This window comes from Lissotriton vulgaris, chromosome 1_1, assembly GCF_964263255.1.
Source record: "Lissotriton vulgaris chromosome 1_1, aLisVul1.2, whole genome shotgun sequence".
Classification (NCBI taxonomy): domain Eukaryota; kingdom Metazoa; phylum Chordata; class Amphibia; order Caudata; family Salamandridae; genus Lissotriton; species Lissotriton vulgaris.
The window spans coordinates 1,792,066,205-1,792,091,767 of NC_141685.1; the positions used below are offsets into that span (position 1 = coordinate 1,792,066,205).

Below are 25,563 nucleotides of genomic sequence, written 5' to 3' on the forward strand. Positions count from 1 at the left end.
TGGATCTCACTTACTGACCGACAATGCCCTGCAAACCTCAAATGATCATGTATTTTTCTCACAGTAACTGTGACTAAAACCTTCAGACTGTGCAGGGCTAAGCAAAATACCTACTACCCAGTTCTTCCACATTTTTCCCAAAAAGAAACACTACTTCAACTATGTAACTCTGCCCAGCACCCACAACACAAAAAGGCCCCAAAACCCAAATGTTGCTGTGGTAGTTGGGCCGACATTTGTGGTCACCCACAGACACCTACCAACTGAGAAATTTTAGAATGCTAGACAAACAAGGGAGTCAAGAGTGGTGTGCATTAAGTGAATCTCCGAATATTTTCTTTTCCACATTGTCCTGAAAACCTCAGCAAACCTCAAATTGTGCCAAAATGCATAGTTTGTCTTCACATTTCTGTAACAATAACTTCCAGATTCTGCAGGGATCCACAACATTCCAATCCGCCCAGCGTTCCCACACTTGTCTCAATAAAAATGCGACCCCACATGTGTGGCTGGGACGAATGCCCATGACAGTAATAGATCAAACCATAGGCAGAGCAAGTAGTTTGGGAGGACTTTCATTGTCCCTGGTTTGATCCATTCCTCTCCTGGGCACTAGGCCTAGTCACACACAAGAGGTTTTAATTGGGACAAGGCTAGTAAACCTGTGTGGTAGGAATTGTGTGGATCCTTAAAGATTACAGAAGTTTCTGTCTCAGAAGTATGAGGAAAATGTGTGATCTTAGGCAAAGTTTGAGGTTTGCCCAGCATTGTGGGAATGAAGATGTTGTGGGATCAATTCAAGGTGCGCAACCCTGGACTCCCAGGGCTTCTAGTTTTCAAACATTTCAGGGTTTGGTACCTTTCCCTCAGTTGCGGCTGAGCCCAGGCTCAAATAGAGCTACTACCCCACTGCCAAGTCATGTCATTTTTGACAGGAAATGTTGATGTCTCCAAATTGAGTTTTGCAGCCTGTTGTGTCAGGGGTGGTGGAACCAACCATACACCTTGGGAACTGTTATCAGGACAAGTGTGAGAATACTGGGTATGTTGGAAACGTGTGTATTGCTACTTTCTCTAATAGAAATGTGATAAAATGTGCGTGTTCGCAAGATATTTCCCCCAAGCATGCAAACAGCGATTGCGAACAGGAAAAAAGCAGACCTATTGCATTGCAAATGCTTGTTGATTTTGGGTAGCATCTCAGCACCTGAAAGCATTTTGCATTATTTTTGATATTACCACAGAGACATTCGGTAATTAAAAGCACCAAATCGTGACTACACATGTCCGCAGCCATATTGCAGCCAAGTTTTAGGGACAGACAGGCACATGCAGCACTGATAACAAAAATGAACAGTTTTTAAAAACGAAAACATTTATTTTCAACTTGATGCAATGTGTTCTATTATAGTGGAGTTTCTTGTGATGTCCTGCAAATGCCAGCATATAGAGCAATCGTAGCATGTATTTTGGCCTTCAATACACCTAAGGACATACCATGACTGCAACACGTGCATTATATACTGGAGAAAACATGGTGGAATGAGATTTATAGATTAACAGGAAGCATTTGGTAGCCTTCGAAGAAAAAGCATCGCCCTTAATTTACAGTGTACCGTAGTAACATCGTCAACACTGAGGGTGTATGTATTATTAAGATCTTGCCTCGACTTGAAGAAGTATTTGCACTGGGTAACATAGTCCAGAGAGGAACTTGCTGGTGCAATTTAAATTGAGCCTGCTCCTGGATTTGCTCAGGTTCCCTAAAGGCAGAGTGGAGGAGCAAATATATTATGCCTGTGAGATGAGATCTATCTACAAATGTGTATGCATTTTTTTGTATTTTTTTCCTTTTCATTGCCTAAGAATAGAGGAATTGTATTGTGCCTAGTACTGCACTCATTGGGATATCCTAATTCTTGGCTTGCCTTTTGGTATCTATTTCTATTGAATTATACAACACTTGCATATGCAGGATCAAGATTCATTGAAACAGCATTAAATATTACATCTATACTGAGTGAATGGGAATATTTTTGTGTTTTATGAGTCGTGTGTTTTGGTGAGCGCTGTGTTAATTGTTGAAGGTTTTGGATGCTTTTATTAAGTTTTTAACTTTTTTAACTGAAATAACAGTTTTTGACTGACTGACAGGTCTTGCTAAATTGCTGGTGTAAGGACTGTGAGGTGATAAGGATTGCATTATAGTGTTCACAGCTGTTATGTTATTTATTGTTGGACCTGTCAGCCTTAGGGTGGTCTCCCCCTACATTTTTGCCCTTTTGCATCCCATTTTTGCCTCACATTTTTGTTGTACTTAGGACTCTGGGTCCCTTACCACTGCAAAACATTGCTGAGCTGCAGGTGCTCTCCTCTAAAACATGATGACACTGCCATATCTGACACAGGACCTTTCTACCGTAGTGAGACCTACCCTCCATGGGTTAACATTGGGGTCCCCCTTATGGGATAACTTCTGACTGGGACCTAATAAGTATGTCATGTTTGGTCTAGTTGGAATTGTGGCGGGGAACCCTTTCCAGTGATATATTGGGTTTGGGCACTACTACTGTAGAAATCCCACTTTTAGAAAGTGTACATTTTTTCTGCCTACACTTAGTCTGGGCACTGCAGACTCCCCCTCCCAACTGCACACTGATAGCCTGCCTGGGCTGTGAGGAGGGAGTGGTGATTCACACCTTCTCCGCTTTAATGGGGTGTGACTGGCTGCCCCACCCTAGCCTTTACAGCCCTGCCTTTTGTCACTTTAGACAGCCAGGTCTAGGAAGGTAGGGAACACCCCTGAACCACCTCTAGACCCTTCCAGAAACTCCTACCTCCTAGACCCTTCATGAAACTTCTGCCCCCTTCTAGTAACTAGACTCAAGGGTATAAGAGGGAGGGTCCTGGACCAGGAAGAATCTCTGCTGGAGTGAAGACTGCTGTGCCAAGAGCATTGCCACACTGCTGAGGCTGACTGCTCCTAGGATCTGCTGCCCCAACTTGCTGAGCTGCCCTTCTGTCTGCTGATCTTGCCCTGCCAGGGAGACTGAAGAAAAAACACCAGAGTGTCTCCATGAACTACTGCTGACTGAACAGCATTTTCTCCTCCTACAAAAAATACCTTTCTTTGAACAACAGCGCTTTAAGGACTTGCCCCTGCAACGCTGTGCCTGCACTTAGCATCGCTGGCCCTGTGATCTGTAATAGGTGCCACTGCAGCGTGGGGTGTGTAAGACTGATTCACCATCACCCCTGAAGTCACCGCGATGGCCCGAGCGGAGCGTGCTCTCTAAATCACACTCCCGTGGATTGAGACCTGCAATCGGTCTACGGATGCACCCTGTGACTGCGGGGCTCCGTGACTACCTCCGCTGCTGGCTTGACGTCTAAGCCATCTGAAATTGCCCCCGACATCACTTCCGTGGGCCCGAGTCCAAGCACATCAAAATCGCTGCTGAAATCACCGCTGCGGCCCGGGAGCCATGGGCGCGTCATCAACGACATCAGGGAGAAGCCAAGCTGGGCTTGTCCCGAAGCGAGGCCGCATTGGGATTGAGGAAGGGCTACCCTGCTCATAACTGTGAAACACCAGCGTACCGAGGAGAAGAGCTGTGAGGGCTGGCCGCCCCCCCGGTCAGCGTTTTCATGAGGCTGCTATCGGCCCTGTTTGTCTCCCAGGTAAAGCCCTGTGTGTGCGCAGACCCTCCCGCCCCTGTTACTGTCTTGAGCAGGATACCGGAGCTGTGTGGGTGGTAGTGTGAGGGGATCACTGAAATAATATCGAGGGACAAAATATCGACTTGCAAAAATATCGTGGACAAAATATCGACAGTCAAAATATCAAGTTTGTATCTACAAACAGGTAAGTACAAAAATATCGAGTACAAAATATCGTTTACAATAATATAGTTGTAAAAAATATCGACTTTATTAAAAACAGTGTTAAATTAAATTAATATTCAAATTTAATTACTAAAATATACTTAAAAATACTTAAATTACCTTATAATAATTAAATAATAAATGAAAATAATACAAATAATTTTTTACAATCTTACTTGTTAAAACATATATATATAGTAACATACTATAATTAAATAAGATACTATTATATTACCGTACGATACCAGAAGTGTAAAAAATACTATTCCCACTCCAAAGAGTGCAAGCGTAGGGAAAGCGTTGGATAGCGTAGGGGTTAAAATTACTAATCCAACTCCAGTGGGTGCAACAGTAGGGAAAACTGACCCTGAACCCAAAAAATACCCCTTTACCCAAGAACTGAAAACTGACCCTGAACCCTAAAAATACCCCTTTACCCAAAAACCCAAAACGGACCTTGAACCCTAAAAATACCCCTTTCCCCAAAAACTGAAAACTGACCCTGAACCCAAAAAATACTCCTTTACCCAAGAACTGAAAACTGACCCTGAACCCTAAAAATACCCCTTTACCCAAAAACTGAAAACTGACCCTGAACCCTAAAAATACCCCTTTAGTCAAAAACTGAAAACTGACCCTGAACCCTAAAAATACCCCTTACCCAAAAACTGAAAACTGACCCTGAACCCTAAAAATACCCCTTTACCCAAAAACTGAAAACTGACCGTGAACCCTAAAAATACCCCTTTACCCAAAAACTGAAAACTGACCCTGAACCCTAAAAATACCCCTTTACCCAAAAACCCAAAACTGACCCTGAACCCTAAAAATACTCCTTTACCCAAAATTAATTAATATTATTTAATTACCAAATAATTATTAATTAACAATAACAATAAAGTAAATATATTAGCACATTAGCTGTAATTAATATAATTTAATAATTAATATTATTTTTTCCCACTTAATTAATTAACAATAACTAAAAATTATATATATAAATAAATTACTCTAATTAATGTAATTAACTAATTAATATTATTTAATTACCAATTAATTACTAATTAAAATATGTACAAAATTATATTCATTAATTAACTAATTAATATTAACTAATTACCAATTAATTATTAATTAAAAATATTTACAAACATATATTAACTAATTATTATTAAATTACTCCCCACCCTTATCCCCTATTAACCCAACATCCCGCTCCTAAACATTAACTACAATGTATATTACTATTAATAATTTTTTTTTTTTAACCTTTTTTCTACATATTATCAATTTTTTTGAGTCGATATGTTTGTACTCGATATTTTTTTATCATTATTTTATACGATATTTTGACCAACAATATTTTTGTTATCGATATTTTATTGTTGTCGATATTTTTAACTCGATATTTTGTCCATTCGATATTTTGGAGTCGATATTTTGTCTGTGCACCAGTGTGAGGCTCAGTAGCATGGCCGATAGCGGGACTGCCGAGGCCTATGTGCAGTGTTTCTCCATAGACCGCTTGGAGTTAAGGGGCTGCCTTTATGTAAGAGCGGGGTGCCGGGGACTGCTCGGGCATTGCTCGTGGGATCGGGCCCCCTCCTCCTTTCCTCTGTAAAAGGGACAGGTTACATTATGCATTTTCGTACATTAACATAGCTGCAGATACGGGGGCTTAATCGGTGATTTTTTCAAAGTATTTTTGGTAAATTAGAATTAAGTGTATACAAACGCGGCATATACCGGTTATCCGTTTGAATACCTCTAAGTAACAAGAGATGTACGTCACTTACCAAATTGCACAACATAGATGATGTTGGTCTAAACATTAATATAATTACTTTGTATCATTTTCTAGATGCCCCTGACAAAGGGATTTTTATATCCCGAAATGCATTGGGTTCTTTTTTAAAATAAACATCATGATATGCGAAATCAACCTGTGCCTTGGAGTTTGTTTGAATATTTCAGTAGCAGAAAGTGTATGGATAAAACAAATTGAACTAACGGTTTAAAAGGATAAAGAATCAAACAGATAATAATAAAAATAAATGGTTAAAAGGAAGATGAACATGGTTGAAATTTAATTCATTGGATTCATACTGAGGTCATGGCTGTGCACCTTGGTGGAATCTGTAAAAAAGTTCCCCCCTGTTTTTGTTTTGATTGCAGTGCAGGAGGCGAAGCACAAAACAAGTTTGCATGCTAACAAAGGGGAATCAGATTAAACAGGATCAATAATGGAAGAAATTCAGGTGCATATCACCCCCATGAACTTTTAATATGTAGGCATGTTCTAGCCTTAGCCATGTTGTGCCGCAGCCTCTCTCTGATCACATGACTGGGTGTAGTTGACAGTTGGGCATTGTGTATTCCACTTAGACACACACAATGGGAGCTTAGGTGTGACTTGAAGAGCCATCCTGACCGGATGGAAAGGATGAGCTGGACACAGCCTCACTTACACCTAAAATGGCAGTGTCCTGCACACATTGAAATGGATGCATACCCCTATAGTGAGTTTGGAGCCAAGACAGGAATGGTGGACATCTGTGCACTTGAAAGGTATCTCTTTGAAGTCTTTCCCACTTCGAGGGCACCACCACTTCTGCCAAGAAGGACTGCTGTGCTGCTGAAATGACTGCCATTCTGATAGACTGCTACTCTGCTGACCTGCTGCCCTCTTGCCTGGGTGATACGGACTGAATTTGTATCTCTTGAACCCAGGACCCGGAGTGATTCCAAGGGCTAGTTAGCTGGCCTCCTACTCTGAAGCCTTATGAACATAACAGGCTACCAACAGCCTTGCAACTGCAACAGGACTAAGATGCTTACCAGCAAAAAGCCTTTCTATGATTGTTCGACCGCCATAGAAAGCCTGAAATGGAGTGTGTGGGCCTCTAGCATGACCCCCGACCTCCGTGGCTTCTGCTATGAGTGCCTGCCACAGGGTGCACAGATATTTAAAAAGTGCATATATTCTATTGCGGTTTTTGATGCCGTCCACAGCACATGCCGCAATAGGAAATGTACAGTATTGGACTGCCTTGAAGGAGGTTGCATCCTAATTTGAGAAGCGTGACGGCCAGACTCCTTTTCAGGAGTTCCCATTTCTGACATGATGCCAGTCAGACACTCGTCCGGCCGGCATCGTAATGGGGCCCATTATCTCTAACTTAAGCTTGACTGCTTTTGTGCCAAGCTACCAAAGGGTGAAGCACAGGTTAATTTGGGGTTGCTTGTGACTTCAACCAGATAGAAATTGTGGTTGCTGCTTCTGTATTTTTTTCCGTTCTCTCAACAGTAACCCAATTTCCAGCAACATTTTAACATATGAATAAAAAAAGTATACATTTACTGAAACACAAAGTGCAGTTATGGTTGTTAATTAAAACTATAAAGAAAACACAGAAATTCATGAGCTATGTTTAATAAAATAATCCAAAACACAATAAATGTGCAAACCACAAATGACATACCAGTTGCTAAGCCATTTACCTCACCCTTGATATGACATATGAAATTACAAATATTGTAAATAATCCTACAGATGGAATGAAATAGTACCCGTAACACTATGAGACAGACAGCTATGAATGTTGTATCATTAATTGGTTTGAATATGTATTGGTATTTAATTACATTTAGCTTTTAGTGGTTATTAAGTCTTGGGATAGATATTGTGAGGGTAGCAACATTGCAATTCAAAACTTCTACAACGGACATGCAAACCATAACTTGCATAGTAGTCATAACCATAACTTGCAGATGTGAGTGATTTGCTCGTTTTTTATTCACAATCATATGCCTGTATTTTTTTCAAAGAACCGTTTTGGACCCCATTGATGCCTCAAAAATGTTGAGGTGCTACTCTGTTATCTGTTAAAATAAGGGTTATACAAATGTATTTGTCAAAGTGGCATTGGCGCTACAAAATATATTTTTAACTGCAGTAACAAAAAAAGTATGTGAAGCATAAACAAACAGTCATGACATCTGCAATGATTAGCACTGCTTTTGCATTAAATATGAATGCATGTTGCTTTGGAAAGTCAGTGGTGTACTGCATGTGACTTTGAATGAACTGTATACATTTAGTTTTTTAAATGATTATGGGACGTTCTAAATAAGGTGTCTGACAACTTCACAATTATATTTGATAAATTTGCAGGCTTTAGAATGTTCATAATTTGAGGTTTTTAAGAAAAAGACAGCTGCAACAGCAGTTACGAACAATTAGAAATCATTCTCACTCCAGGGGGCGTGGTCTCGGCGCCGCCTAATATGGCCGATTGACCGATAGGCTCCGTAACGCCGGGACAGCTTCTTCTTCTCCGATGCATCTCTCCCATCTTTAATGAGCCAGGACTACGAATTCCTGTGGTCGGAACATCACTGGAGCATGATGAGCCGTTTTTTATAAAGAAACGCGTCGCGCCTCTTCATTTATGAGCGCGAGTGCGTTATCCTCAGAGCATCTGCCATTTTACCTCTCCTGTATTTCTATCCGATGGCAAATGGAGCTTTGTCATTGATGCATTTTCTGTGCTTCTTCAAACTGAAGGACCTTTTATGCCTCTACTCACTTACTACATTTGTTTTGTTTTCAGCTTTCTTATAACTTTACCTCCATGAATGGTTTTGGCTGCGCTTCAAGTGTCTCTCTCAACGACTGGTTTCATCACTTGACTTACTGTTTATGGATGCCTCTTTCTATCATATTAGCCATAAAATTTACTATATCTTTTGACATTCATATGTTATTTATTTATTTTTTATGGCTACTTTACCCAAAGGATACCACATCTTCTTCCTCCTACCATCAAACTGCATTTCTGTGAGTATCCTTGGCTCCATTGACTCAGCACTAAAGGGTGTCTAGTATTTCTTTTTGTGAAACCTCACTATTGTGCGCACCCTCTTCATTATTTCACGAGTTTAGCCCATTGTTAAGGGTAATATATGGAAGCCTCAATTTGTATTTGTTCCGAAAAGGGCATAAACCTTCATCCGCATCATCTGCTTTGCCAGAAACCGTTTAATCCTCCGCTAAAGACATGACTGGGATATCTGCCACTCATTGCTGTCTACACCCCATAAGTCTTTGCCGCATACCATGATCTCCAAACGTCTAAAGCAAGATCCTCCCTCTCCTGACAAGGTGCCTTCCCCCATCTCCATGGTGCTTCTGCTGAAGGAAATTTGCGCTTTACGTCCGTTTGTGGAGGAAACAAATAATAAGTTGAAATTCTTTGAAGAAAAATGGTCTTCAATAGAGGATAGAGTGTCTACGATGGAACAATAGCTTTCTACTATCCAGGATGTCCCTCAAAATCTTTCTTCTCTGGAGAAGGAAGTGCGCAGACTTCAACAGCATACTGAGGATTTGGAAAACAGGAATAGGAGGAATAATCTACAAATGTATTGTCTACCTGAAGCTTTGGAAGGTGACAACCCTTTTTCCTTTTTCTCCTCTTTCCTACCGAAACTATTGGATATGCCCTCCTCCACAGTCCTTAATATTCAGAGAGCTCACAGACTTGGTCCTCATCCTCTGATCTCTACATCTTTGCCCAGACCCAGAGGAGTCATCATCCTCTTTTTGAAGTTTACGGACTTATTTTCAGTTGTTTCTGCAGTCAGAGCTAAACAACAGGTTTTATGGCTCGGTCAAAAGGTCTTTTTATCTCAAGATGTCTCTGCCGCCGCTGCTGTCAGGTGAAAAGAATTTCTCAACCTTCGTCCACCACTTCACTCTCTTAGAGCTCGCTATGGCCTTTTTCATCCCTGCATCTTTAAGGTGACCTACCAGAATCGTACCCTGTCCTTTGAAGATCCTGAGGAACTCAATCAATCAATCAATCAATCAATCAATCAATCAACCAATCAATCAATCATTTATAAAGCTCACTACATACCTGCGAGGGTCTCAAGGCGCTGGGGGGGCGCTGCTAATCGAACAGCCAGGTCTTAAGTATCCTCCTGAAGGTCAGCAGGTCTTGGGTCTGTCGTAGGCTCAGTGGGAGGGTGTTCCATGTCTTGGCGGCGAGGTGGGAGAAGGATTTCCCACCGGTTGTTGTTCTTCAGATGCGTGGGACGGTGGCGAGTAAGAGGTCGGCAGGCATAGCTGGCGGTTGGGGATGTAGAAGGAGAGCCGTCTGTTGAGGTAGGCTGGGCCGGTCTTGTGGAGTGCCTTGTGTGCGTGGGTGAGGAGCTTAAAGGATATCCTCTTGTTGACGGAGAGCCAAGGCAGGTTTCTCAGGTGGGGGGTGTTGTGGCTGTGGCATGGAACGTCAAGGATCAGTCGTCCCAAGGCGTTTTGGATGCATTGTAGTCATTTGATGAGCTTGGTCGGGGCTCCCGCATAGAGGGCGTTTCCGTAGTCGAGTCTGCTGCTGACGAGGGCCTGGGTGACTGTCTTTCTTGTATCTGTCGGGATCCATCTGTAGATATTGCGGAGCATGTGGAGGGTGTTGAAGCAGGAGGAGGAGACGGCGTTGAAAGTGTTGAATCGAGGATGATTCCCAGCTTGCGTGAGTGGTCGGTGGGTGTCGAGGCTGCCCCCAGTGCCGTCGGCCACCAGGAGTCGGCCCAGGCTGAAGGGTTGGAGCCGAGGATGACGACCTCTGTGTTGTCTGAGTTCAACTTCGGATGGCTGGTCTTCATCCAGTCGGCGACGGCCTTCATTCCTTCATGGAGGTTGGCTTTGGCGGTGACAGGATCTTTGGTGAGAGAAAGGATCAGCTGAGTGTCGTCAGCATAGGAGATTATGTTGAGGTTGTGCTGTTGGACTACGTGTGTGAGCGGGGCCATGTAAATGTTGAACAGCATCGGGATGAGAGAGGGTCCCTGGGGTACGCAGCAGATGATCTTGGAGGCTTTGGAACAGAATGGGGGGAGGCACACGCTCTGGGTTCTGACAGAGAGGAAGGAGGTGGTCCAATCCAAAGCCTTGTCTCAGATACCTGCAGCGTGGAGGCGTGCGTGTAGTGTGCGGTGGCAGACGCTGTCAAAAGCTGCAGAGAGGTCTAGGAGGATGAGTGCTGCATGTCCAGGAGGGTCCTGATGTCCTCGGTGGTGGCGATGAGGGCAGTCTCGGTTGCTGTGGAACCCTGACTGGGAAGGGTCCAGGATTCTGTTTTCTTCAAGAAATTCATTGACTCTCTCACCTCAAGTAGTATTGGCACTGCCAGTCCTTATGTTGGTTGACAATAATCTACATTTATATGCATTTATTACTGTGTTTTAAAATTTTTAATGTGTGATTCATGCGTTTAGTATATATTTGCTTCTGTCTTCTACATACTTTCAGTTTTTTGGTTGCTTTACATTTTAGAGGTTATTCATCTCCGTTGTTCTTTCTACATGCTTCTTTTTTTCAGGTTTGTCTGTTATATAATGTAAATTCCTTCTGTTTTTTGCGATGTTTGCTTAATATCTTCTTATTTTTCACAAGTTTTGTCTATTCCTATAATTTGTACAGTCTGTCTCCTTGTTACTATTTATGCTGCTGTGTTGTGGGATGCTCGAGCGTTCCGTCTTTTCGCCCATCGTCATTGCCCCAGTGTTATCACGTTTTTGTTTCCCTCAGGTATGTTTTTTCAGTTGTCCTATTTGGATATGTACTGTCTCTTCTTGTCTTTCCTCTCTTCCCTCTGACTTCCTTCTTCCCTTCCCTTGTTTTCTATCTCTTTTTTTCTCCTGTTTTCTCTTTTACTATTCAGCTATTACGTGTCTTGTTCTCGATAATGTTATTACATTCAGTTATCTTCTGGAATGTGAAAAGTTTCGATTGCCCTTTTAAAAGACAGAGTATTTTTTCTCTCATTACCTCTTAGAATCCTGATTTGGTTCTTCTAGATCTTGTTTCTTTTAACAATTTAATGTTTTCACATTCAGAGTTATCTCCTGGAATGTAAAGGGTTTTTATCAGTCCTATTTAAAGACAGAGAATCCTTTCCCACCTTGCTTCGTATAACCCTGACATAGTTCTTTTACAGGAGACCCATCTCACAAAACTGACTTAAGTTAGAAAGAAGAAGGGCAGGTATGGTTTTTTCTCTCCATCTACTAATAAAAGAAATGGTGTCAATCTATTTCATAAGAAATTGAAATGTAAAGTTTTATTGCAAGAAAATGACACAAAAGGCAGATGGATACTAGCCAAATTGTCAATTTATTCTGTTCCTTCAACTGTTTTTAATATTTACAGTCCTACGCAACCTGATTGTTCTTTTTGGCTTTTGATTATGCAAAAATGTATTCAATTTCAGGATGATTTATTTATTCTAGGTGGCGACTGCAACCAAATTGTTGACCCATTTCTTGATCGCAAGTCTACAGTCCATGTTCTTCCACATAAGAATCACAAACAATTCCTGATACTATTTCTGAGACACATCTCATTGACCCTAGGAGACTTTCTCACCCTGTCTCCTGACAACTCTTTTTACTCTCCTCCCAATGCATCTCTTTCTCGTCTAGACTATATCTTTCTTTCTCAGTCTTTGTGTCAAACTCTTCTGTCTTCCTCTATCGAACCCATAGTTATCTCTGACCATGCACCAATTGTAACGGACCTTGATTTACTCCCTCCACACCCTAAATCCTCTTGATGGCATTTTAATAACTCCCTTCTTACCGATCCTCTGTTCTCCTCCTTTTGCTCTTTTGTTAATGAATTCTTTGAGCTGAATTGTGAATCCAGCTCCCCCATCATACAATGCGTCATCTATGCTCCTTCATAGTAGCGCTCGTTTCTATGGTGGTCGTAATAAGACAGGGAAACTTTTAGCAAATTACCTCAAAACATACAAAGAGCACACTCTTATAGATTCTATTTACTCTTCCAATAACTCCCTTCTACATAAATATCAGGAAATACTTAATGAATTTAAACTTTAATATCAAAATCTCTACACACCAGAATCTCATCCCTCCTCTTCTCTCATTCAGAATTATTTTGATAAACTCCCTACTCCCTCTACTTCCCATCTTAACCTTCTTGATCTTGAAAATTATCTTTCTGTTAATGAACTTTCCTATGCTTCAAAGACCCTTACTAAAGGCAAAACACCTGGCCCAGATGGATTTTTTGTGGAATTGTATTTGCATTTCTCTGATTTGTTACTCCTTAAACTTTTAACGCTTTTCCTTTCATTTTCTTCAGCTGGTAAGACAGAAGGCACTTTTCAGGAGGCCACTATCTGCCTCATTCCTAAAGAGGGTCGTGATCCTCAATTTTGTAAAAATGATCGACCGATCTCTCTAGTTAATATTGATTATAAATTATTTGTTAAGTTGCTTGCTATATGTTTAGACCCCCTCATGCCTCTTCTTATTGGTAAAGAGCAATGTGTTTTTGTTAAGGGTTGACTAACTTCTGATGATTCTCGTCTTTTTCTCAATGTTTTAAATAAAGTTTCCTCCCTTACTACTTCTCTGGCTGCTATCTCAGTCGATGCAAAGAAAGTTTTTGATAGAGTAGACTGGTTGGTCTTTTTTGTTTGCATTTTTACATTGGTATGGTTTTGGTCTTTAATTCAGATCACTTATCTCCTTACTATTCTCTGCTCCTAAAGTCTCGGTTTTAGTTTATGGTGGTGTGTCATCTTATTTCCCTCTCCAACGTGGTGTTTGTCAAGGCTGTCTTTATCCCCTCTTCTCTTCGTTCTAGCCATTGAACCCTTTTTGAATTCTATCCAGAACAATGATTCCTTTTCTGGTTTTCCTCATGGTGATAATCAATTGAAACTTTCTGCATATGCAAACAATATTCTTTTATTTATTTCTGCTCCTGAAACCTATATTCCTCCATTATTACTTGAATTCAAATCCTTTTCGTAGGTCTCCGGTTACAAAATGAACTCAGACAAGACTGAAATTCTACCTCTCACAAAATTCTCTCCCCCATTCCTTCTCTACCACTGGATTTGCTTGGAACAGTACATAGACCAAAAGGTTTCTTGATCTCTCCCCATTTACTCCTCTATGGCGCTCCATTGAACAAATCTTATTATTACCCTTTTCTTTCAAGGAAGTTATATTTTTTTCTGCTAAAACTTCTCACACTTCCCTTGCCTTAATTAGACATACCTGTTCCCTCTTGAAACCTTTGGTCCACCCTACTTCTATTTCCCGTGCATCTTTCTTAGACTCCCCTATTTGGCATAATTTACTTATCCTCCTCAATAACAGGCCCATTTTTGGGAAAGCTTGGAGATTAAAGGGTATTATATGGGTGAGACATCTTTTCAATGGAGTTTCACCTTGCTCCTTTCCCCACTTAAAATCCTTATTCCATTGTCCTCGCTCATTTCTGCAGAAGTTTACGACTCTTATGCCGATTATTCTTGACACTTATCATTCCCTCCCCCTTCACCTTCATCTGAAATCCAAAACTCTCTACTCGAAATACTCCTTACTCTTCCACAAGCCCCCAATCCAGATTGTGCTAAATATAAATTGGAACTTTCTTGGGAATCGGGTCGGGATGCAAATGGTCTATCATCTTTTGGGATAAACTTTGGTCTAGATCCTTAAAAATGTCCCGGTCTGCCTCTCTTACCCAATCTAAGGGGCCGATTATGATGGCGGGAATTCCGCCACCGCCGGGGCAGGGGTGAGGACCGCAGTCCGGGCGGTGGTGGATTTCCCGCCATCACCCTGAATATTCCCACCGCCAAATTAGGATGGCAGTGGGAATGGGAAAGGTACCACGGCGGACGTAAAGAACGTCCGCCGTGGTCTCGCAAGGTGGGCCTTTTCCGCCCACCTTAAGGGACCATGTACTATGGGGTAATGGAGGCAGTGCAGTGTAGGCACCGCTGTGGGCATTATGATGTCTGTCTTTTCCGCAAAAAGACAGGCGGAGAATGCCTTCGGGGGCCCATTGTGGGCCTGGGGGGGTGCACCTGGTGTACCTATGGTACCCCTCTGCATGTGCATGTACAAGGTGGCAGGCACCGCACGGTGCCTGCCACGTTCTATATACACATGCAAAACTTGTATTTTTGCATTGTAGAGGGTGCTGACACCCGCCGCAATGTAAACATACAGGATGCGCCCGCCAGTGAGGCGGGCGCATCATAATTCGTTTTGTTGGACCGCCGCACCTATGGCGGGTGGTCCCTGTGCAGCAACAATGTCCGCCCGCCATCATAATCAGCCCCTATGTTCTTCCTTTGTCACAAACTTTATCTTTCCCCTACTTCCTTAGCACATATTTCATCCTCTGCTAACTCCAACTGTTAGACTTGTGGCACTTTTAATGCTGACCTCCTTCCTTTTCTCTTTCTCTGTCCTACAGTTTCCAACGTTTGGGAGAAGATTTGGTCATACATCTCTCTTCTGTTTACAATTTCCATTCCTTATTCTATACCCTTCCTCTTTGCTGGAAGCCTTTCTGACTCTTTAGATCTTCCCTCACATGGCCATGGTCTTTAAGATCTCATGCTTGCTCTAGCCTTTCAACACATCTCCTTCAACTGGAAAACTCTCACAAAAATGTCCATACAACATTGGTGGAATACACTCTGTCATTTTCATAGACTTGATGTTGCTTTCGCCTCCTCATATTAACATATAATTAATAGAGATCTCTTCTGGTTGCCCCTTACTACTTATTTAGACCTTATTGTTTTAAAAAATATTTCGCATCTAAGTTCTGAAAATTTCAAACCTCCTCGAATGATATTATCTCTGTTCTTCAATTCTTTTTTTTACCCTGTTAATCTAATATTTTTATCTATTCACTAGAAAATTCATATTTATTTATTTACAATATGCAATCTAGTATGTCTTTCTCTGTTTTATTTCTTTATATCATAGGGTTGGTATTCCCTATCTTCCCCTTCTACCCCTCCTCCTCCCTCCTACCTTGTATAAAATACCCAAACATTGCTTTTACTCTTCTCTTCCAGGTATCAGCCAATCCCTTTGTTATATTTCTGCATTTGAATTTTTTTCTCTATATTGCTGATATGTTCATATGTTATTAATTGATAATAAAGCTTTTCAAACACAAAAAAAAGAAATCATTCTCATTCCAGTGCATCACTGTGGAAAGACAGCTTTTGCTCAGCAACACTGCACCTCTGGTGGCTTCTCGCCAGAATCTTTCATGCCCCAACCATCACTTTCCCACAGAGTATCCAGCACACCAACCTCCCTTCCTCTCACTCATGTGAAAAACAGCTTTTGACTGTTTCTCTGTAGCACACCTTATTTCCCCGGTTGCAGACAGCCCTCAACCACTAGCCTCCCATGCACCATATCCTCATCAGCCATCTCTGGTGTTTTCCTGTTTGCAGGATACACCAGCCTTCACAGGCAGCAAATTCCACAGGTTATAATTCATTCCAGCTGTTTGGCACTGGCTGTGTAAACTATGCCTCCAACATAGATAAAGGTAGGGTAACTATGAGAGCCGGTGCTCGAGAGCATTTCCTGACTTGGCAGGAATTTGTAGGTAAAGATTTTCATTCCATTATGCAGGGCCTGGAGGTAACAATATGTTGCACCACCACGATGGCATCCCTGGCAAATATGTGACTACAGGGTTGACTCCCTCCATTGTTCCCTATAGGACCATTATGAGTCCGAAAGTAAGAATATTTTAGCTAATTTACCATAAAGGAACTGTAAGTCAGAGGGCTTGAAAGTCATATTATTAAATGATTGTACATTGAAAAATATAGTGCACTCTCCTTATTACCAAACCAGGGATCTGTTCATTAAGGTCCTGATGAAAGCCATGTGACAGAGAGGGACCAGGGTGGCTGAAACATTTAAACTGATTGGTTATAGATGTAAGGGATCATTGTGTTACTCCCACTTAACATCTCCTTTGATTTTAATCTAACTCTGATTCCTGAGACAAAAAATTAAATAACAAAAAGGAATCAGAGTTAATTTTATTGATAACTCGCACAGATCCCACTGAAACCGTACACTAGGAAGTGCTCCCTCTTTTCCGGAGGTTGAGCCAGCTCTGACACACTAAGGGGCTTATTATGATGTCGATCAGAGTTGCCTCAGACCAACACCGTCTCAGACCGCCTGATTACGATGTGAACGAACATTGTACAGTCACATACTCAGTTTTCTCTATGGGAGCTTGTGTCACAGCCATAAACCAGCTGTAATACAGGCTCCTACAGACAAATGGAGTGTAAAACCCTGCACCCAGTGGCAGGCCCCCCATGATGCATGTCACACAGTGCATAGCTTTACAGGGGGGTACCGTAGGTGTCCCCTCGACCACAACCATAGGACATATATAGTGCTCAGAACCAAAACGATGATAAAATGTTAACATAATGTATTAATAGGAAGAAGAAACACGCTCTTAAAATTAAATCCTATAAAGTCTTTCCTAGATGTTGGTATCAATACGCCTGAATTTCTTGTTAAGATGTACCTATACATTTAGTTCTATTAAGAGTTGTGGTAATCAATGCCAATTTGATGCTGATCTGTTTTCGATGTTGGACCAAATATTAAACCTGCTTTTTAATGAAATGACTCCAATAGATCAACCCAAACACCAATAACTGCATTGTACAACTAATTAAACAAATGCTAAAGCGCTTGATTCATAAAAGCCACAGGCCCAAGGATCCCTTATACTAAGATTTGGAACATCCTAACGTGTACACACAATATGATGAGTAATTAGAGTATAAATAATGCTGACTTGCAGCAAACATTGCAAAACCAGTTCATAATATGGAAGCACACTATGCAATTATGACCATCTAATGTACTTTGTGGCCAGTTTGGTATAGCATTAGTTACGTAATATTGTAGAGCTTCACAGAGGCATATGTTGACAACTCAATCGAGGCTAATGTAGATCCAGGTCTAGTAGCAGAAATGGATTTCCACAACCGGCTTTGTGAATGCTTTGTCCTTGTTCATCCCATACATTATTGATTTCCTTATTACTTTCATACATGCCTGTTTTATTCTAGATATACTAGTCTGCTGTCTAGTAAGCATCAACATACATTCATTTGACCCCTTCTCAGATGCCAGAGACCAAAACATAAGAATTACCTCTCTTCACATTCAATTGTTTTATCACAGTAGGGGGGTCTGAAATACAAAGTGCTGTGTGGCTCGTTAGGGTAGCTAATATCTCAGATACATAAAAAAACAGGGTACACCCTTATTTTCATCTCTTCTTGTCTTCTTTTTGGTCCTATTCCAGCCGTTATGATAATATGAATTTGAGCCTGTTGCAAATGTCTTAATTCCCGCCCTCAACTTTAGTTGACACATCTTAAAATGAACACTATTTAAAAATAATTGTAATGTGATTGGTTGTAACAGGGAGTTGTGAGTTGTGCATCCCAACACATCCTTAAGCGGGGCCCACTAAACATGTTCAAAATACAATACTTGTAAAATCTGAGCAATTTGTTCGTTCCATTTCAGATGTGCTTTTAGGTTTAATCAGTTAATACAGCTATCTAAAGAACACTTTTTCTAAGAAACATTTTCCATTTTATGGTATACTAGCAGCCCGTCCCGTCCGGGAGCAATTAGGCTTCAGGGCCCCCGCCAGCCCCGAGGTTGTTCGTGGGTCCCCCGAAGCCTTCCTCCATATATTGCAGTATTATACCTCTATGTTTACTTTCTACGCTTTTGTAGCAGCCCATCCCGACGTTGTCCGGGAGCAATTAGGCTTCAGGGCCCCCGCCCGCCCCGACGTTGTCCATGAGTCCCCCGGAGCCTTCCTCCATATATTGCAGTATTATACCTCTATGTTTACTTTGTACGCTTTTGTAACCTGCACACGTAACTTTTTCCTCCTGTAATGCACTGTTTGGCTCACTTTTTTAATGCTCCATTTGCTTCCTTTTGCTACCTGCACACGTCACTTTTTCGTCCTGTACCTCTATGTTTACTTTCTACGCTTTTGTAACCTGCACACATAACTTTTTCTTCCTGTAATGCACCGTTTGGCTCACTTTTGTAATGCTCCCTTTGCCTCCTCTTGCTCAAGATTTTCATTTTTGCTGCATTTTTCCGCTGCTCACCGCTCCTAAATAAATAAATAAATAACCTGCCTCATTCGCCGCTCACTGCTCCTCCCCGCCTGTCCGCTGCTCCTCATCGCCTGTCCGCCACTCCTCACCACTCCTCCCCGCGCCATGTCCGCCGGTCCTCCTCGCGCTCCTGGACGCCGCTCCTCCCCGCGCTCCTCACGTCGGGCACACTTGTCACGGCCGGCGCTTCTTCCGAGGACCTACTTTTTTCCCGGTAATTTTTTTAAATAACGTATATTTATAACGTTTATATAGCCTATGTACAGCTGCACACCCTGACGATTACAACGATGTATCGGATTGGCGCTGTGGTTCCCGAGTTTACCCGCCTCAAAGGTTCAAAGTTCTTCCTTTATAATAGTAGTATAGATAACCCTGTCATGGACAGATGCTTGTAGCACATGCTTATGCTTGATAGGCCCGTCTTGGTTTACCTATGCTCTCATTTACCGGAAATGGCTATACGAGTGTGACCAAGGCAGTTCGGCATATATCTGGAACCTGTCTGATGTGGCATGGTGAGCAAAAATAGTGGTCTGAAATGTGGCTTAAGTCATTACCAGTGGCTACGATTCATTCAAGCATTCCAAGCATCACTTTTTGTTTTCCTCAGTGTTCTTTCTTTAGTGCAATTGATATGCCCATATGAGGGCTCAGAGCTAATTTGCCTTAGGAGTTGAAACATGCATAATACATGTTCACCTCCTTCACCTTCACCTTGAGCTCTGTCTCTCTCTCCCTCGTTCTGCTCTCACTCAGCCCTCTAGCAGGTCATTGAATGTTGCACCATTGTGCTTATTCTCCAGTGATATTTATTTTTCTGATAAGTATGAGCTGATCGACACAATCGCTGTTTGATGGATAGAATAGGTTAGATAATGGAGCTGGATTTGCCAATCTCTCGATTTGGCTTGAGTTTTTTTTTCACTAGGTGTTGTACAGGCGAACCTACATTGGAAGGGTTTTAACGTTCAGAGATGCATTTACTAACATTCTAAATCGTGTAGTGGTCTTAAAGTACATTCCTAGGCAATTGAAGGTCTTCTGTAGGTCGATTATCTTAGATAATCTAATGTTTTGCTACTTTTTACGTCATGTCAAACATGCTCAAATTTATCCTGTTTAAATAACCAAACAGAAGGCAAAGCATACAGAATTTGATGTGTTAAATATTGCTGCTGCAGTTTATGCCTCATTTAAAAGTTGAACACTCAAAATAGGAATTATTTATCACAGTGAATTACATATGCTAGAACACGAGGACAATTTTGTTATGTTGAGCATATAATAACGAGAATAAAGCCTAAAGATGTTCTCACAAAGGACTATATGTTAAATGGCCAGCAGTATGAAATGTAGCTGTAAGACAGTTAAAAGGTTAAAAGGCTGACTGAAATTAAACTGATGTGGCAAACAATTGACTGTAAAACAAATGATTACTGTAAGGAGGAATGCTTGTAATTAACAAGGTGTTATATACAAGCATATACTAGTAAGGAATCGATCTGATAAAGGAACAACAAGTGGGCTGATTATGATGCTGGTCAGACTCTAGCCCGACCTGCACCGTGGCAGGGACAGGACCATCTGACTAGAAGTTGGTGGTCCCGCTGCCTGGACCTGGATTAAGATGCGACCGCCTACAAGGCCATCACAATTTGTGTATTTCCTATTGCGGCATGTGACGCTGGCTGCAGCTCTCACCCAAATAGCGAATAAACACATTTGTGCCAGGAACCATACATGGCCTGCCACATGGTGCAGGGATGTTTAGGGGGACACTATAGGTGCCACCAGGCCCCATAGCGGAGGGCCAGGGGAGAAAGGGGCCCTGATAGGGGCCCCCGAAGTCACTTTCCACCTGCCTTTCATTGGCGGGTGAGCCACCATGAAAGGGCAGGCAGAAAAGGACATTGTAATGCCTACGGTAGTGTCTGAGCAGGCACCACCCTCATTGAAGGGCTTATTGATCCTCTGACGCATTGATGGGCTCATTGAGCCAGTCGGTAGTGCATCGGATGGTTCCTCCACCAGATGCCTTCCCCCGGAGGCATCGTAATGTGGAGGACGGACCGCAGGGGCCGATGTCGGTGGGTCTACCACCGATGAGCCATCGGTGTTGGACTCACCGATATCGTAATCAGGCCCTAATGTCAAATATAAATGATTTACATTTTTGTAAATAGGTTTTTTGAGAATAAAATGTTAATAGAATTACGAAATAAAAATGTTAATTGCCTCATTCCAATCACTCTTAATAAATGCATCGAGGGGTTAAAATGTTGAAGTTACGTTTTTCAGCTCCCTGGACAAACCTGGTATATTTGTGGACATGAAAATGAGATAGAAAATGTTACATACCTGTGCTCGTTGAAGAGCCTATTTTTGGTACTGGCGTATGAATGACTATGATAGATTAATATGACACCACTCAAACATTAGTCACAACATGCTAATAAAATGTTTTCGTTATTAATTAATAGAAGCTATGTAGCTTCACAGAACTAGCAAAAAAATCACCAATTCGTGTATCAGAATTAATTGATACTGTTGCTGAGGAGGAGGGCTTTAGCTGTCTAACAATAAGGCAACAACAATGTACGTGTACTACGGGCTAGTGTTATTTCCCAGCTGGGGCTCGAGGGTGCACTCAAAACCAAATTGAAAATAGTGAAAGCAAGTAGATGCTAAAACCCATGAAATTAAGTAGATTGGCGAAGAGAATGCTGCTTCATTGAAAATGAATAAACGAGAAAAGGAGTAATGCTTATTCATACACAGATAAATATGAAATACGGTAAACTTTTTACTAGTTCACTGATGACTCAGCAAATCTGCAGTTTATCAATCAAATAAATTCTTACACAACAGCTGGCTTATTTTCGGTAGTAGACATGGTAGCAAGAAATGAAACATGTAGGTCTAGAAAATGAACTAGTACATCTTACCGCCAAGAGGAGGGCCAAGCAGAACAGGACAACACTCCACAATTGTCACAAGGCCAACAGCACTGGAGAAACGAGCAGCTCCAACTAGGTCCATTAGCGTTTCAAAGAGGACGCTGCTGACCATTCCAAAGGCAAAACCGAAGAAGACTGAATATACCACCAGACCGGTGTAGTCATTGGCAAATGGACACAATACATGGCAAATGCCATTGTATAGGACTGCAAAGCTGAAGAAATACTGGATCCGTGGGCGGATCAGTTTGGAGTTTGCCACTAGCCCCATCGTCGGCCTTGCAAACATGTCCACAAATGCTAGAATGGAAAGCAAAAATGCTGCGGAATACTCGTCAATTCCCATGTGTTTAGCATAAGGAGCTAAGAATACTATTGGGGCAAAGAAACCCAAGAACATGATACAATTTCCAGATAAATATATTAGAAATCCTCTGTGCTTGAAGAGAGACAAGTCTAAGTATGAATTGATGGTTTGAAGGACTGACAACTTTTTGGCATTACTGGCATTGGGTTCCACTGGAGCTTTCTCAACATCTTTTTTTGTAGTAGCTTGTTTAGGTCCAACGGGCCTCATCAAAGACCCAGCTACACAGCAGTTCAAAAGTAGTCCACCCAGGATAAGAAAGCTACCTCTCCAGCCAAACATATTGAAAAGAAACTGATTTAGGGGTGCCAACGTGCTCAAAAATACAGGACTTCCTGCCATGGCCATTCCATTGGCAATTGGTCGTTTCTTGAAGAAATACTTTCCAATAATTGTTAAAGCGGGTTGCAAGTTAAAAGCTAATCCAAATCCTAGAAAATAGAAATGAGGAAAATATATGTGAAATAGAACGTTTAACACCCATTGCATGCATTCTGCATTGAGACAAATAAAATACAATTAAAAAAAAGCAAGCACACACAATTCAGCTATTGCTAAGGCTCTACTACCGAAAATCTGATTTGTCCAGTTTCAAAATATAACAACATATTTGGTATTTTGTTAATGAGTAAATGTTGTTTTTAATAAAAAAGCCTTTGTCATTGACATGTGGCGATAACAGAGTAACACATACATCTGAATGCATTGCCTTATATTCACATATTGGGATGGTTTACAGGGTCTCATAGCAGCTTAACTAATAGTCAACTGATCTGTTCAGATCTGTACACTCATCAATTTGGAGTATGCTTGTCCTTATGTGCTTTGGTCAGTAGTCAATCAGTGACTCAATCAAATGAAGACTAGTCAACAGTACATTTGGCATTTCATACTATAAATAATCCACAGAGAGAAGAATTGTTAGAAAAATGGATTCTCTGACTTTTTGAGGGAGGCTATGCCATGGTGATATAAATGCCTATTGGATACTGCAGATGCTACTGCTTCAGTCTTCTTCCAAAAGGAACATGTAGTCAGTAATACTTCAATTTGATCTCATTAAAAATCATAAAAGAGTGGAAGAAGTTCAAGGATACAAGCATGTTAAAAAAAACAAAATACATAATTAGATAAATTGTTGAGGGTTAAAAAGGAGCTAACAGTAAAAAAATAAAAACACAATGCTGTCATGACCTGGATAATCGTCCATAGATAATACATTAGATAAAACTTTCATGTTAAAAAGAGGTTTTGAACAGAGAGAGGTGGTACTGTACACCGGGGGCCCTGAATTTATGTTGATGCAGGAGAAGAACAAGGGTCCAAGCGGTCTTAACTGAACCACTCCAGTTCATTCTTATTTGTTGTCTAATTCTTTGGCTGCCATTTTCCAAAGCATAATGGCTTTGCAAGAAAGTTTGATGGAGTGGCCTCCAAGACATTGTATGACTGCCGCTCTGCATATCCGTAGCTGATTTTTTATCAGCAACTTGCGGAGGACCCTTTTCCAAATTTCTAGAAGTGTGGGGCAGATGAATAAGAGATGTAAGAGGCTCTCTTCTCCTGGTCCACACAGCGGCATTCTTTGTTGACCATACTTGTTTCCATTTTGGGGTTAAGTCCTTCGTGGGGAATGACCCCAACTGTAACATGGTCAGATATTTCTTTTTATGTTGTGAGAAGTGATCTAACAAGTATGGTTGTGGTTTGAGCGACTGATAAGAACTAATCACTGCCCAAAGGTGTTTTTTCTTTGAGAATGCAATTTGTTTTAGTTGCGCTGTTTACTGTCTTTTTGAAGCCAGAAAAAGGGGTGTTTGTGTGCCATGCCCCTTTGAGGTGTAAGTCCTTGAGTGAACCTTTTAGGACTGTGACGATGGAATTATTTAGCCTCGCTTGCTTTTCGATTTCTTCCCAGCGTGGGCTAATGTGTTATCTTCTGCTTGCCTCATCCGCTAATAGTATTTGATGACCGCCCCTTGTCTGGCTGGTTTTTGATTTTTTAGCCCGTATTCCAGTCGAATCTGGGCTTGAGAAATGTGCTGGGGAATTAAGAACAACCTCTTGAAAAAGCTTGATTGGGCTTGGTTAAGGACGGCTGCATCTATTGTAACATGTAATGCTTTAACCCATACAGAGAGCAGTGGATGGAAAAAAAGCTTTGCATGATATTATAAATAAAACTGTGTTGCTTCTGCCATTTTTTATTAACTTACATTTTTTGGGGAGATGACCATCAACCAACTATTTACTCTATCATAGTTCTTGTGCTGTGCAAGACTTAACTACAGGTCTCAAGTGAGACCAAGCCATCCTCATTACAGAAACATTTTATTACAAAATAATCCCAAAAATGTTATATATATCCAACAATTACAGTGCAGGTCTGAAGTAGACTTGTTTCATCAAGCTGCACTTTCAATGATGATTTCTGCTGCTCCAATTTTCAGGTTTCCAGAGAAGTGGTAGTTTGGCCAAGGGCTTCAAATGCGTTTTCCCCTCCAATTACAAATCATGATTATTGGAAGAACATGATTTCACTTTAGTTGTAAAACGTTTTGAAGTGTAAAGGATGGGCAAAATGGGCAAAATGAGCATTTAAGTGATGGGACTTTCCCTTCATCGGTATTGAGCACATTTGTTCATATTTGAAGAGGTTAAGCACAATCCTACATATTTTTTCCGCAAGGGATATCCAGGCTAAATCTGCTTCCTTTTTTTGCCAGATGTTGGGTTTCTGAAAGCATAGCAGATTTGCTGAAATATGCCCAAATTGTGTTGCTTATTCTAGTGAAAAAAGGTGCTCTGCAAGAAAGTGTGTCTTTTTCTACTTGCAGCTTAATGCAAACAGATATGTAAAACCTATGGGTGAACCCAGAAAGCTGTACATTTATAATACGTTTACAAAGTTATAAATTCAGAAAGTGGTCACTGGTGTAGATAGTTCATGGTTTTGCCCAAAAAAATATTGTTGAAAATCAAAAACCAATATGAGCAGTAAGAGAGAAAAATAGAAGTAGGTGACAATGTTTTCTATTAGCGGTGATATATAACACTTCTTGCTTGTTCAAAAACATCCAATACCCAGACCATCAAAATAATTGCAGCTTATAAGGATTTTTCATTGGGTACTTACCATAGATCAATTCATAGGGTAAAATCATATGAATTAAAAATGAGTATGAAGGAAACTGCATTTATAATTGTGCCTAAGAAGTCTAGGAATAGTGGGTATTTTGTATATCTCTGATGAATTTGGGATTGTCCATAATATCTTCTTATTTGGAAGTGTCCA

At 41.2% G+C, this 25,563-nt stretch overlaps 1 protein-coding gene across 2 annotated transcripts in view; it reads right to left on the reverse strand.

Moving 5' to 3' along the window:
• SLC16A7 (solute carrier family 16 member 7) overlaps positions 1 to 25,563 on the reverse strand; it is a 540,170-nt gene that overhangs the window by 67,058 nt on the left and 447,549 nt on the right. For both annotated transcript variants that reach the window (XM_086919107.1, XM_086919108.1), the window contains exon 5: positions 21,890 to 22,699. In XM_086919107.1, the coding sequence (XP_086775233.1) occupies positions 21,890 to 22,699 (810 nt within the window). The remainder of the gene's footprint in view (positions 1 to 21,889; positions 22,700 to 25,563) is intronic.